At 35.7% G+C, this 16,668-nt stretch overlaps 1 protein-coding gene across 2 annotated transcripts in view; it reads left to right on the forward strand.

Annotated features, from left to right (window-relative positions):
* Positions 1-16,668, forward strand: part of LOC125664678 (glutamyl-tRNA(Gln) amidotransferase subunit C, mitochondrial-like) — a 47,717-nt gene that overhangs the window by 21,865 nt on the left and 9,184 nt on the right. For both annotated transcript variants that reach the window (XM_056154844.1, XM_048897537.2), the window contains exon 4: positions 15,761-15,864. In XM_056154844.1, the coding sequence (XP_056010819.1) occupies positions 15,761-15,864 (104 nt within the window). The remainder of the gene's footprint in view (positions 1-15,760; positions 15,865-16,668) is intronic.

The following is a 16,668-nucleotide window of genomic DNA, read 5'->3' on the forward strand; positions in this document are numbered from 1 at the left end:
GGACAACGAAAACAACTAATAAGCCATATTTGCCGACCGGAAGTGAATTTTACAAAAATATTTGATGTTACTCTAGACATTTATAGTGACTATAATATATGTAAAACTCAACTCATTAACTAGTTTCATGACCGAGATTTATGACACTGAAAAATGAGAGAATGATTAGTCTTTCTTTGATATAACCGGAAGTTGGAGATTCAACTTCCGGTGGGGTCAACATTTTTTGAGAATTAGAAAGAGACCTAGTAAACCGATATAGCTTTCAATTTGAAAGAAAAAAATTTTAAATTAATGATTCATTTAATCACTTCCGGTGACGACCGGAAGTGACGGCGACAAAAAATAATACATGCATGCACCATAGAGAAAATACATCTATCATCCCTGAAAGTTTCATTCCATTATCTTTAGTGGTTTTCAAGTTTACCCCCGGACAAAGTTTCTTTCAAAAACCGGAATATCGGACGTATCTCACGAACGGAAGTGAATTTTGAAAAAATGAAAATGCCTCGAGGTACCATCGTTCTCTATAACCTGTGAAAGTTTCAGGAAAATCCATCCAACGGTCTCGGAGACGAAAGGGGAAAAAAAAAAAATAATAAAAAGTAGAATCACTAGAAGGTCTTCCATTGGTAACAGAAGACCTTAATAACTAGTACTTATTGTAACGGGGACCGTTACAGATGTTCCCCAAACATTCCCCCATTTAGCAAGTGGTGTCATTTATTTCAGTACAAGTGGTTTTGACCATTGCAAACTGTGAAACGTGAATATATAACTATTTTATAACGTTCAGTCCATTTCATGCTAATACAAATCAGTTATAAAGATCTGAGAGTTTTGTGCACGTGCACGTACGTGCATGCACGTGCATATACATAATTCGACCATCTCGATACATTAGAAGTCTTACTACATTTGTATATGAGTACAAGAGAAGTTTCACAACTGTTCAATGAAAAACGAGAAATTAACGGCAACTCAAAACTACAAAGACCGAAATCAATGCATGTGCATACACGTGCGCGTGAGTAACACACAACAATTTTATTGATGCTAATCAATAGACATTTGAACAATATACTTACTATATGAATTTGGTATCGATCGCTTCACTCTTAAGAAAGTTATTGGGATTTCAAAATCGTCCAATCAGAATTAAGCGCACGTGCATGCGCGTGCAGGGAAGTGATTTTGAGACTATTATTAAATTGACAGGCCCAAAACATACCTGCAACCTAATTTTCAAACCTATTCATTGCAATCTCAAAATGTTATAGACCAATACTTAAATTTAGACGTCAAAAATTACAATGCACGCGCATTCACGCGCACGCGATTTTGATAATGGAAAATTTGTTGACACCATTTCATAGACATTCATATCATAGATCCTCAGGGTAAATTTGAATTCATTTCAGTTTTTAATTCAATAGTTATAAGAATTTTAGTACCCGAAAAATGAAAGAAAAGTTATGCACGTGCATACACGGGTACGTGAGTATGACTCAGCATCTATGTTGATGTCATTCAATAGACATTTGATAGATATACTTACAGTATCAATTTCATATTGTTTCCATCATTTATAAGAAAGTTATGGCGATTTGAAAATCGTCCAATCAGAATTTAGCACACGTGCATGCACGTGCCGGATGGTAATTATGACTGTACACTTTTGTTAAGAATATCAAGATACATATACAATACAAGTTTGAAAAGATTTTGACAAAAAACAAAAAAGTTATGGTCATTGAAAGAATTGAACCTTCAAAAGACAATACACGTGCGTGCGCATGTGCGTTTGCAATTTTTATTACATCGATCTGTAGATATTTGACTTGTCTACCTATCCTGTAAATATCATCCAATTTCCTTAATTGGCATGAATGTTATAAACGGTTTTGTATTATCCAATTAAATTGAAGCACACGTGCAGAATTGAAATTTTGACGATGCCAAACAGTTAAGGGTCCCATGTTATACCTACGATATAAATAGCAAATGATTTCATTGAAAAATAAAAAAGTTAGACTCATTCCAAAGTTTGTAAACAAAAAATCCAATGCACGTGTATGCACATGCATGCATTTTCAGACAAAATGACATTCGTTCCGTACATCTACATATGCTATACTATCATCCTAAAAAGGTTTCATATTGATCCCTTGAGTAGTTTCTGAGAACACTCGTGGACAAAAAAGTCCCAAGAAGAAAGAAAGAATAATAATAATAATAATAATAACTAGAAACTCATTACTAGTAATGAGTAGGTCTTCCGTTAGACCACTTGCGGTAAAGAGCTTTCTGTTCCTACGAAAACCATTTAAATATATCAGAAAATGTGCCTTAACAATGAATAAGAAATGTATTATCGAACTTTTTACTCATTTCTCGTAACTTCCGGTAATGACCGGAAGTACTATTCAGATGCGTTTTCCTATAAATGACAGCGACTCTTTACTGTCGATATTCCCTGAAAATTTCACGTCTCTATCTCAAAGAGTTCTCAACAAAAAGAAGTAGACTAAAGAAAGAAAAAGTAGTAGGTTACTACCGACTGGAAGTCAATTTTGAAAAACAAAATGATCCAAACTTTAGAAGTTGATACTTTTATTATGACATGTGAAAATCATATGAAAGACTTCAAATATACGCGAGATTTATGGTGACAAAGAGATGAAAAGTAAAAAGGTATTTTATCAAGAAACCGGAAGTAGTTCTTTTGACTACCAACGGAGTCAATATTCTTTTGACACTTTCAAAGAGACTTAATAAACTAGTATAGGTTTCAATTTACAAGAAAAAGTTTGAAATTTGCGACTCTTTCAATCACTTCCGGTGACGACAGGAAGTGACGGTCGACATGTTCAACCCTCTACTGCACGACTGCAAACGGAGATTTATAATTCCTGAATAATTGATGAACCTATATTTTACCTTTTCCAAGAAAAATGCTGGACAAAATTCCTTTTGAGAAACAGAAAATCGGCCATATTTTCCGACCGGAAGTGAATTTTGTAAAAACAAAAATAGTTATAGGAAGGTCCTTTCATAAGACATTATTCCTGAAAATTTCAAGAAAATCTATCCACCATCTCTGAGAAATCACTCGAAGAAATCGGAAAATCGACATTTTTCAAATACTTCCGGTATAGACCGGAAGTGACGGACGAAAAAATTGAATGTATGTGTACAATGGACTAATGTTAGTTGATCAACTCTACAAGTTTCAAGCGTCTATCTATATTCATTATTGAGAAACTGAAAAAACAAGGTTTGAATATGTCCACCCCATATCTCACGACCGGAAGTGAATTTTACAAAAATAATTAAATTTACACTAGACATTTATAATGTCTATAACATATGTAAAATTCAAATCATTAACTTGTTTTATGACCGAGATTTATGGCACTGAAAAATGAGAGAATGAATAGTTTTTCCTTCATATAACCGGAAGTTGAAGATTCAACTTCCGGTGGGGTCAATAGTTTTTGAGAATTAGAACGAGACCTAATAAACCGATATAGGTTTCAATTTGAAAGAAAAAAGTTTGAAATTTATGATTTATTAATCACTTCCGGTGACGACCGGAAGTGACGGCCGACATTCTTAGCCCGTACTGCACCCCTACAAAGTGAGATCTATTAACTCTGAAATTTTGGTGACTCTATCTTTTACCGTTTCTGAGAAAAACGATTGACAACGAAAACAGCTCATAAGCCGTATTTGCCGACCGGAAGTGAATTTTACAAAAATATTTGACGTTACTCTAGACATTTATAGTGACTATAATATATGTAAAACTCAACTCATTCACTAGTTTCATGACCGAGATTTATGGCACTGAAAAATGAGAGAATGAATAGTCTTTCTTTGATATAACCGGAAGTTGGAGATTCAACTTCCGGTGGGGTCAACAATTTTTGAGAATTAGAACAAGATATAGTAAAACAAAATAGGTTTTAATTTGAAAGAAAAAAGTTTGAAATTGATGATTAATTTAATCACTGCCGGTGACGACCGGAAGTGACGGCAACAAAAAATATTACGTGCATGCACCATAGAGAAAAGAGATCTATCATCCCTGAAAGTTTCATTCGATTATCTTTAGTGGTTTTCAAGTTTACCCCCAGACAAAGTTGCTGACAAAAACCGGAAAAGCGGACGTATCTCACGAACGGAAGTGAATTTTGAAAAAATGAAAAAAATGCCTCGAGGTGCACTCGTTCTCTTCAATCTGTGAAAGTTTCAGGAAAATCCATCCAACGGTCTCGGAGACGAAAGGGAAAAAAAAATAACTAGACACTCATTACTAGTAATGAGTAGGTCTTCCGTTTGAACACTTCCGGTACACAGCTTTCTGTTCTTACAAGAATCATTCAAATATATCAGAGAATGTGCCTTTTCAAGACCTGAGAGGTGTGTTAATGAAGTTTTCACCCAGTTCTCGTAACTTCCGGTGACGACCGGAAGTAATATTCAGATGTGTTTTCCCATAAACCACAGCGACTCTCTATTGTCTATATTCCCTGAAAGTTTCACGTCTCTATTTGAAAGAGTTCTCAAGAAAAAGAAGCAGACTAAAGAAAGAAAAAGTAGTGGCTTACTACCGACCGGAAGTGAATTTTGAAAAATAAAATTGTCTTAACTCATGTTGATACTGTTCTTAAGATATTTGAAAATCATATCAAACACTTGAAATATAAACGAGATTTATGGGGGTCACAAAGACGAAAGGTATTAGAATATTTTATCGAGAAACCGGAAGTAGCCAATTTGACTACCGACGGGGTCAAAATTCTTTGAATACTTTGAAAGAGACTTAATAAACTAGTGTAGGTTTCAATCTAAAAGAAAAAGTTTGAAGTTAGTGATTCTTTCAATCACTTCCGGTTATGACCAGAAGTGATAACGAAAAACAAATTAATGTACATGCACTATACAATCGAGAGATCTATAATACCTGAAAGTTTCATTTGTTCCTCTTTAGTCGTTTTTGAGATTACCCCCGGACAAGATGATTTTTTGAAAAATGGAAATCGGACATATCTTACGAACGGAAGTAGATTTTGTAAAAATGAAAGATTTTAACACTTTCAAATTTTTCGGCATATGGCGGCCATATTGAAAATGGCGGCTCAAAAAAAAATTTTGACTTGGGGTCACTAAATTACCCTAGAAATAGAATTTGGTTGAAATCCGACAACCTTGAGTTTTTGACGTTTTTTGGCCACCATCTTGAAACGGCGGCCATTTTGAAAATTTGAAAAGTTGATTGCACCATTCCTAATGACCCTCTATCAGCTCACAAAGTTTGAAGTGGATCAGTCGAAGCATGTTCATAAAATCGGTCGGACAAATTTCTCACTAAAGAAGAGGAAAAATAAGAAGAAAATAATAATAACTAGTTCTAATTGTAACAGGGACCGTTACATATGTTCCCCAAACCTCCCCCAATTAAAAAGTGATGTCCTTGTGAATCTATAGCAAAAAATCATTTTATTTTAGCCTTTAATTACATGTAGTACGTTCAATATGGTCATTTCAGTACCAAAAAAAATGAAAGAAAGCGTTGCACGCGCATACACGCGCACGCGTGTATGATTCCGAATTTTTGTTGATGTCGTTCAACAGGCATGTGTATCATATACCCACAGTGTGAATTTCATAACGTTTCCACCAAATACAAGGAAGTTATAGCGATTTTAAAATCGTCCAATCAGAATTCAGCACACGTGCATGCACGTGCTGAGCAGTAATTCTAACCACAACAATTTGTAAGGAGTAACAAGACACATCTAAACCATTAATATCAATAGAATTTGATGAAAAACAAAAACGTTATCGTCCTTTAAAAATTGAAAATTTAAAAACGTTGCACGCGCATGCGCGTCTGCGTTGGCATTTTTTTCTTACACCAATATATAGATACACATATTGTCTACATATGCTGTGAATATCATCTCATTCACTTCATAAACAAGATAGTTACAAACGTTTTAGTATTATCCAATCAAAATGAAGCGCACGTGCATGCGCGTGCAAATTGGTAATTTTGACCATGCAAATCAGTTAAGAGTCTCAATATCTACCTATGATATGAATTTCAAGCCATTTCAATGAACAACAAAAAAGTTAGACTGATTCCAAAGTTAGCGTACAAATTTTGTAATGCGCGTGCACGCGCATGCATGCACGTGCTGACAAAATAAATATTATTTTTCATATGTACAAATGATATACTATCATCCTATTTAGGTTTTATATGGCTTCCTTCAATATTCTGATTTTCCATTTTTTGTACCAAAATTGCAATGCACGTGCGCGCGTGTGCATGCACGTGCAGACAAAATGACTATCACTATGCACATCTACAAACGCTATACTATCATCCTGGAAAGTTTCATATCGATCCCTTTTGTAGTTTCTGAGAACACTACCAGACAAAAAAGTACCGGAGAAAAAGAATAATAATAATAATAATAATAAGAAACAGAGTAAAAACAATATGTTCCCAAACTTTGTTTGGGGAACATAATAACGAGCTATAACTGTGTTGGGATGCCAACACAAATGTCTCCGAACAACTCCCCATGTCAGAAATGCTTTTTGATGTCAGATATGCACTCAGGATTCTCAAAAAACCCTAAAAACTGAATTTGGTTGAAATCCGACTGACTTGTTTTTTGGCCGCCATTTTGTTCAATGGCGGCCATTTTGAAACATTTGAAAATTGATTGGAAGGAAATACTGATGTTAGAAATGAATTGTGGACCCTCCATTTACCCCAGAACCCAAATGTTGTAGAGATTTTAACACTTTCAAATATTTCGGTATATGGTGGCTATTTTGAAAATGGCGGCTCAAAAAAAAATTGATGGTGGAAATGGATTCGGGGTGACAATATTACCCTAGAAATCGAATTTGGTTGAAATCCGACAACCTTGAGTTTTTGACGTTTTTTTGGCCGCCATCTTGAAACAGCGGCCATTTTGAAAATTTGAAAAGTTGAATGCACCCCTCCTAGTGACCCCCTATCAGCTCACAAAGTTTGAAGTGGATCTGTCGAAGCACTTTCACAAATTTGATCGGACAAATTTCTCACTAAAGAAGAGGAAAAATAAGAAGAAAAGAATAAGAATAACGAGCTATAACTGTGTTGGGATGCCAACACAAATGTCTCCGAACACCTCCCCATGTCAGAAATGCTTTTTGATGCCAGATATGCACCCAGGATCCTCAAAAAACCCTAGAAACTAAATTTGGTTGAAATCCGACGGACTTGATTTTTGGTCGCCATTTTGTTCAATGGCGGCCATTTTGAAACATTTGAAAATTGATTGGAAGGAAATACTGATGCTAGAAATAAATTGTGGACCTTCAATTTACCCCAGAACCCAAATGTTGTAGAGATTTTAACACTTTCAAATATTTCAGTATATGGTGGCCATTTTCAAAATGGCGGCTCAAAAAAAATGTTGATGGTGGAAATGGACTCGGGGTCACCAAAATACCCTAGAAATTGAATTTGGTTGAAATCCGACAACTTTGAGTTTTTGATGTTTTTTGGCCGCCATCTTGAAACGGCGGCCATTTTGAAAATTTGAAAAGTTGAATGCACCCCTCCTAGTGACCCCCTATCAGCTCACAAAGTTTGAAGTGGATCTGTCGAAGCACTTTCACAAAATCGGTCGGACAAATTTCTCACTAAAGAAGAGGAATAATAAGAATAAGAAGAAGAAAATAATAATAACGAGTTATAACTGTGTTGGGATGCCAACACAAATGTCTCCGAACACCTCCCCATGTCAGAAATGGTTTTTGATACCGGATATGCACTCAGGATCCTCTAAAAACCCTTGAAACTAAATTTGGTTGAAATCCGACGGACTTGTAATTTGGCCGCCATTTTCTTCAATCACTGCCATTTTGAAACATTTGAAAATAGATTGGAAGGAAATAATGATGCTAGTAATGAATTGTGGACCTTCAATTTACCCCAGAACCCAAATGTTGTAAAGATTTCAACTTTTTGAAACATTTCGGTATATGGCGGCCATTTTGAAAATGGCGGCTCAAAAAAAAAATTTGATTGTGGAAATGGACTCGGGGTCACTAAAGTACCCTAGAAATTGAATTTGGTTGAAATCCGACAACCTTGAGTTTTTGACGTTTTTTGGCCGCCATCTTGAAACGGCGGCCATTTTGAAAATTTGAAAAGTTGAATGCACCCCTCCTAGTGACCCCCTATCAGCTCACAAAGTTTGAAGTGGATCTGTCGAAGCACTTTCACAAAATCGGTCGGACAAATTTCTCACTAAAGAAGAGGAATAATAAGAATAAGAAGAAGAAAATAACGAGCTATAACTGTGTTGGGATGCCAACACGAATGTCTCCGAACACCTCCCCATGTCAGAAATGTTTTTTGATGCCAGATATGCACTCAGGATTCTCCACAAAACCCTAAAAACTGAATTTGGTTGAAATCCGTCGGATTTGATTTTTGACCGCCATTTTCTTCAATGGCGGCCATTTTGAAACATTTGAAAATTTATTGAAAGGAAATACTGATGCTAGAAATGAACTGTGGACCCTCCATTTACCCCAGAACCCAAATATTGTAGAGATTTTAACACTTTGAAATATTTCGGTATATGGCGGCCATTTTGATAATGGCGGCTCAAAAAAAAAATTTGATGGTGGTAATGGACTCGGGGTGACCATATTACCCTAGAAATCGAATTTGGTTGAAAACCGACAACCTTGAGTTTTTGACGTTTTTTGGCCGCCATCTTGAAACGGCGGCCATTTTGAAAATTTGAAAAGTTGATTGCACCCCTCCTAATGACCCTTTATCAGCTCACAAAGTTTGAAGTGGATCAGTAGAAGCATGTTCATAAAATCGGTCGGACAAATTTCTCACTAAAGAAGAGGAAAAATAAGAAGAAAAGAATAACGAGCTATAACTGTGTTGGGATGCCAACACAAATGTCTCCGAACACCTCCCCATGTCAGAAATGCTTTTTGATGCCAGATATGCACTCAGGATTCTCAAAAAACCCTGAAAACTGAATTTGGTTGAAATCCGACGGACTTGATTTTTGGCCGCCATTTTCTTCAATGGCGGCCATTTTGAAAGATTTGAAAATGGATTGGAAGGAAATACTGATGCTAGAAATGAATTGTGGACCCTCCATTTACCCCAGAACCCAAATGTTGTAGATATTTTAACACTTTGAAATATTTCGGTATATGGCTGCCATTTTGAAAATGGCGGCTCAAAAAAAAATTTTGATGGTGGAAATGGACTTGGGGTCACTAAATTACCCTAGAAATAGAGTTTGGTTGAAATCCGACAACCTTGAGTTTTTGACGTTTTTTGGCCGCCATCTTGAAACGGCGGCCATTTTGAAAATTTAAAAAGTTGAATGCACCCCTCCTAGTGACCCCCTATCAGTTCACAAAGTTTGAAGTGGATCTGTCGAAGCACTTTCACAAAATCGGTCGGACAAATATCTCACTAAAGAAGAGGAATAATAAGAAGAAAATAATAATAAGAATAATAAGAAACGGAGCAAAAACAATATGTCTCCGACACTTTGTGTTCGGAGACATGATAAGAACGAGCTATAAATGTGTTGGGATGCCAACACAAATGTCTCCGAACACCCCGCCATGTCAGGATCCTCAAAAAACCCTAGAAACTAAGTGCGGTTGAAATCCGACGGACTTGATTTTTGGTCGCCATTTTGTTCAATGGCGGCCATTTTGAAACATTTGAAAATAGATTGGAAGGAAATACTGATGCTAGAAATGAACTGTGGACCCTCCAATTACCTCAGACACCAAATGTTGTAGAGATTTTAACATTTTCAAATATTTTGGTATATGTCGGCCATTTTGAAAATGGCGGCTCAAAAAAATTTTTTGAGGGTGGGAATGAACTCGGATTCACCAAATTACCCTAGAAATAAAATGTGGTTGAAATCCGACAACCTTGATTTTTTGACGTTTTTGGCCGCCATTTTGAAACGGCGGCCATTTTGAAAATTTCGAAAGTTGATTGCACCCCTCCTCATGACCCCCTATCAGCTCACAAAGTTTGAAGTGGATCTGTCGAAACACTTTCATAAAATCGAGCGGACAAATTTCTCTGGAGAGAAGAGGAATAAAAAGAAGAAGAAGAAAATAAGAATAATAAGAAACGGAGCAAAAACAATATGTCTCCGACACTTTGTGTTCGGAGACATAATAAGAAACGGAGCAAAAACAATATGTCTCCGACACTTTGTGTTCGGAGACATAATAAGAAACGGAGCAAAAACAATATGTCTCCGATACTTTGTGTTCGGAGACATAATAATAAGAATAATAAGAAACGGAGCAAAAACAATATGTCTCCGACACTTTGTGTTCGGAGACATAATAATAAGAAACGGAGCAAAAACAATATGTCTCCGACACTTTGTGTTCGGAGACATAATAAGAAACGGAGCAAAAACAATATGTCTCCGATACTTTGTGTTCGGAGACATAATAATAAGAATAATAAGAAACGGAGCAAAAACAATATGTCTCCGACACGTTGTGTTCGGAGACATAATAATAAGAAACGGATCAAAAACAATATGTCTCCGACACTTTGTGTTCGGAGACATAATAATAATAATAAACAGTAGAATCACTAGAAGGTCTTCCGTTTCCAAGAAAAGTGCAAAATCAACAATAGAATAATAGAAGGGTCTTCCGCTGAAAACGGAAGACCCTAATAATAATAAGAAACAGTAGAATCACTATAAGGTCTTTCGTGAAGAACGGAAGACCTTAATAATAATAAGAAGAAACAGTAGAATCACTATAAGGTCTTCCGTGAAGAACGGAAGACCTTAATAAGAAACAGTAGAATCACTATAAGGTCTTCCGTGAAGAACGGAAGACCTTAATAATAAACAATAGAATCACTAGAAGGTCTTCCGTTGGTAACGGAAGACCTTAATAAACAGTAGAATCACTAGAAGGTCTTCCGTTGGGAACGGAAGACCTTAACAATACAATCACTATATTGTCTCCCGTTGAGACGGAAGACCCTAATAAAAAACAGAGTAAAAACAATATGTTCCCAAACTTTGCTTGGGAAACATAATAAAAAAAACCCAATACAATCACTATAAAGTCTCCCGTTGAGACGGAAGATCTTAATAATAAAAAGAAACAATACAATCACTATAAGGTCTCCCGTTGAGACGGAAGACCTTAACTAGACATTATTTCGTTGCGAGCAACGAATAGGTCTTCCGTCAATTATTTCTGACGAGATAGGATCTTGACTTGGAGAATTCAATTAGTGAAGAATGAAAGGAATACGCATCTATTTTTTTTAAAAATAGAGCGATAAACACTTACATGTAAGAGATATGATTTACCAATTATTCATAAACAGCTTTCGGCTTTGTTTTATTTGCTTTCGAGTATTTCGGGAGTCCATAAAACGACAAAAAATTCTACATTGACTATGTAGGATCAACACTAAAAATTTCCATGAAAAATACTGAGTTTTCGGACAACTTCCGGTTTCCAACAACCAACTTCCGTTGGAAATGTTACGACTCATTACGCTCTATTAAATAATGTTATGAGCATTAGAATTTTTAAAAAAGAGAAAAATTACGTATTTTTAAGGTACTTCTGGTGGATAACGGAAGTGACGGCAACAAACTTCAAACATGTATGTCACATCTACAAGTAACCGTCTAACATTCCTGAAAGTTTAAAGACTCAATCTTTGATTATTTATGAGAGAACATCTGGACACCCCCCCCCCCCCCTGAAATCGTACATATTTAACGAACGGAAGTGAATTTTGAAGAAAAAATAATTCACTATACTCTAAAGATGGATAGTGTCAATTATACATGTGAAAATCATATCAAACACTTGATTTATAAGCGAGAGATATGATAGCAAATAAAGAACAATTTTTCGAAGTTTTTCTATAGAAACCGGAAGTTTCTGGTTAAACTTCCGGTAAGTGTAACATTTTCTGAAAATCCAAAGGGCACATAATTAATCTATGCAAAGTTTTGTTTCAAAAGCATAAATTTGATATTGACGTTTCATTTGTTCACTTCCGGTGACGACCGAAAGTGACGGATGGCAATGATAAACCTTATTACAGAGCTACAGGTCACTATCTACCATCCTTGAAAGTTTTTAGATTCAATTATTAACCGTTTATGAGAAAACGTCCGGACAAAATGTCATTTGAAAAACGGAAATCCGTTCCTAACTCGCGACCGGAAGTGAATTTTGAAATAGTATTTAAAGGTACAATAGAGATGGATAATGTCAATGATATCTGTAAATATGCTATTGAAAAGTTGATATATAAGCGAAATATACGAGATATACAAAAAAAATTCATGTTCATGCACTATACAATTGAGAGATCTATAATACCCGAAAGTTTCATTTGTTTATCTTTAGTCGTTTTTGACATTACCTCCGGACGAAAGGATTTTTTGAAAAACGGAAATTGGACATATCTTACGAACGGAAGTGAATTTTGAAAAAAATGAAAAAATGGTGTCTAAAGGTATTACAGTTCCCTATCATCTCTGTAAATGGCAAGAGAATCCTTCAAGCCATCTTTGTGAAATCGTATTGACAAAATTTGAATATTGCATATTTTTGAACCACTTTCTGTTTAAACCGGAGGAATATGTTTAACATGGATTATCGCTAATCTATAACCCCTGCAAGTTTCAAGTGTGTATCAATACTCGTTCTTGAGAAATTAAGGAAACAACGTCTAAATTTGTCCACACCATATCTCACGACCGGAAGTGAATTTTACAAAAATATGTCTATCATCTCTGTAAGTTTTAAATCTCTAGTTTTACTCATCATTTGTAAAATAAGTAATTAATGGCTAATTTGGTCAACACAATATTTCACGACCGCAAGTGATTTTCATTTCAACAATCTGAACTCTTCTTCCTCTAAACAGTGTCTACAACATATATAAGAATTTTATCTATATGCATCAATGTGACACAAAAACCAAGCGAGACTAAATAAGAAAAACTGGAAATCGTCAAATTTTTCACTACTTCCTGTGTAGACCAAACGTGACGGACAACAACTTCCGTCCGATTTCTAATGAGATAAGATCTTGACTGGGATAATTCAATTAGTGAAGAACTGTACATGAAAGGAATAAGCATCTAAATTCTTAAAGATAGAGCAATTTACAATGAATAGATGTGATTTAACAATATAACTCCTGTTGAGATGGAAGACCTTGATAATAATAAGAAACAGAATGAAAACAATATGTTCCCATGCAAACTTTGTTTGGGGAGCATATTGATAATAAGAAACAGAGTAAAAACAATGTCCCCAAACTTTGTTTGGGAAACATAATAATAATAATAACCCATACAATCACCATAAGGTCTTCCGTCTGAAACGGAAGACCTTAATCAACCGTACATTCATTATATGGTCTTTTGTCCGAAACGGAAGACCTTAAAAAGAATAAGCACGAGCTATACCTGGATTGGAATGTCCCTGAATATCTCCCCAAGTCGGCAATAGTGACAGAAAAAGAAATCGATGCCACATATGGACTCAGGATCCTCTATTCACCTTAGAAACAAAATTTGGTTTAATTCCTACAAATTTGGATTTGGGCAGCCATTTTGAAATATTTACATTCACTGAATCTTTTCTCTTTTATTTCTATTGAAATTTACATTGCTGTCATCTGCGAGAATGAACGTATGTTTGTTATAAACCAGTTCGATCTGGTGTTTAGCTCTTCTGATCTGGTTTTTAGCTCTCCTGAGCTGAAAGCTCAATTGAGCTTTTCTGATTGGCTGTTGTCCGTCGTCCGTCCCTCTGTAAACTTTTTACATTTTCGACTTCTTCTCCAGAACCACTGGGCCAATTTCAACCAAACTTGGCCACACGCATCCTTGGGTGAAGGGCTTTCAAGTTTGTTCAAAGGGGAGATAATCACAAAAATGCAAAAATAGGGTTGGGTCATTCAAAAATCTTCTCAAGAACCACTGAGCCAGAAAAGCTGATATTTACATGAAAGCTTTCTGACATAGTGCAGATTTAAGTTTGTTAAAATCATGGTCCCCGGGGGTATGATGGGGCCACAACGGGGAATCAAAGTTTTGCATACAAATATATAGGGAAAATCTTTAAAAATCTTCTCCTCAAGAACCACTGAGCCAGAAAAGCTGATATTTACATGAAATCTTTCTGACAATAGTGCAGATTCAAGTTTGTTCAAATCATGGCCCCTGGGGGTAGGATGGGGCCACAATAGGGGATGAAAGTTTTACATACAAATATAGGGAAAATCTTTAAAAATCTTCTTCTCAAGAACCAATGAGCCAGAAGAGCTGAGATTTACATGAAATCTTTCTGACACAGGGCTGATTCAAGTTTGTTCAAATCATGTCCTCCGGGTTTAGGTTGGGGCCACATTAGGGGATGGAAGTTTTACATACAGATATATAGGAAAAATCTTTAAAAATCTTCTTCTCACGAACCAATGAGGTAGAAGAGCTGATATTTACATGAGAGCTTCCTGACATAGTGCAGATTCAAGTTTGTTAAAATCATGGCCCCCAGGGGTATGATGGGGCACAATAGGGGATCAAAGTGTTATATACAAATATATAGGAAAAATCTTCTTCTCAAGAACCATTGGGCGAAAGAAGTTGACATTTACATGAAAGCTTTCTGACATAGTGCAGATTCAAGTTTGTAAACATCATGGCCTCCAGGGGTAGGTTAGGGCCACAGTAGGGACTAAGGTTTTATATTCAAATATCTATGGAAAGTCTTCAGATATGGGCCAAGGTGACTCAGTTGAGTGATGTGGCCCATGGGCCTCTTGTTTAGTTCCACCTGTCTGCGTAGTTATTACCAAATATGGAACGTCATCAAGGTGAAAGGGTGTATTGACTGTTCTGTTTAACGTAACGAACGGATCAAGCACCTTGTATTTTAACACTTAAATCTAGTTAATATTTCAAAACAATGCATAAAAATATAAATATAAACAATAAAATGTCTTTCTTTGTTGTTTCATCGTGTGATGTAGGTACATGTAGCAATCATTGCAGAAAAAAATTACATAACCGGCTTACGGGGGTTATGAATTTTTTCTGCAATGCCAGCTTCCTTCATCACTCAATGAAACAACAAAGAAAGCATTTTATTATTTAAATGGCAGCCATTTTGAAACATTTGAAAATAGAATGGAAAGTAATACTGATGCTAGAAATGAACTTTGGACCTCCAACTGACCCCATAAACCAAAGGTCGTGAAGATTTTAACACATTGAAATATTTCGGTATATCGCGGCCATTTCGAAAATGACGGATGAAAAAAAAATTTAATGCTGGAAATGAGAAATCGTTAGCATAAGAATTTGTTGTATTTAAAAAGTATTGCCATTCATTATGTGAAGCATTGTCATTCCTTGTGGAGGTAGGGGTATGTGAGCTTACTTTTTCTTTCATTTGTTTGACAAAAATTTTCATTGTTTTCCTGGTTGTGCTAGGCCACGAAATCAAGTGATCAAAGAAGCTCAATTTTTTATCATAAATGAAGATTGTAGCGAAACTTTCCAAGAAATTACATATCAATAAAAATATTTCCGACAAATCCTTAATAGTTAATGCTCATGGAAAATGATGACATCACAATAGTTTCTGTTTACTTTTACAGAACATTGTATTTGAGAGATGACAGTGTAACAGATGGGTTTTGTCGAGATGATATACTAAAGAATGCATCCGTGATACTCGAGGACTACTATGTTGCTCCACCAGGTATTGTATTTTGAAGAGGGATTTCATAAGTACTACTATATTTCACGTTGTTGAATATGTTCATTGTTACCACACTTTGTGTAGTTATATGAACAATTTAGAGTTTATATTAGATCTGCATTGAGCCTCTTGTAATTCTGCAGTTGAGCCTCCACCTGTTCTACACTGAGTGTCAAGTTACTCTGCATGGAACCTCTAGTTGCTCTGCATTGAGTCTCTAATAACTCAAAGTTGAGCCTCTAGCTGTTCTGAATTGAGCTGTAGTAGCTATACATTGAGCCTGTAATAAGTACGAGTAGAGCCTATATTTGCCCTACGTTGAGTCTGTAGTTGTTCTGCATTATTGAGTCGGTTTGCGATAGCGAGAAGACCCTTATCACCCGCACTGCACTTCGGATTTTGAGTATCAACCTTTGTTGATACATACGCGAGATAATGCAAATAGTTCTTAATCTCTAGTCATTGAAATTTCGGCAAAATATGGGAAATATTGTGCATATATATCAAAGTGGTTGGTTTAAACAAAATATTGGTTATTGTGTTCTTGCATTTAAACCAGTGTTACGTAATTCCAATATATTTTTTTTTATCATTTGGTTGAGATAATGTGAACGCGCATGAATACGTTACATACATTCAATCTCAACCCAGAGATATTATTCCTTACACTCACATTAGCAGTGTTATTCCATATGTAAATCCATTATTCTAACTGAATTTTGACGAAATTATATCTGAAATGAATTAACGAATTCTATATTTGTTTTGTGTAGATAAATAAACAAGGAATGAGTTAACATCATT

Source organism: Ostrea edulis, chromosome 1, assembly GCF_947568905.1.
Source record: "Ostrea edulis chromosome 1, xbOstEdul1.1, whole genome shotgun sequence".
NCBI classification, from domain to species: domain Eukaryota; kingdom Metazoa; phylum Mollusca; class Bivalvia; order Ostreida; family Ostreidae; genus Ostrea; species Ostrea edulis.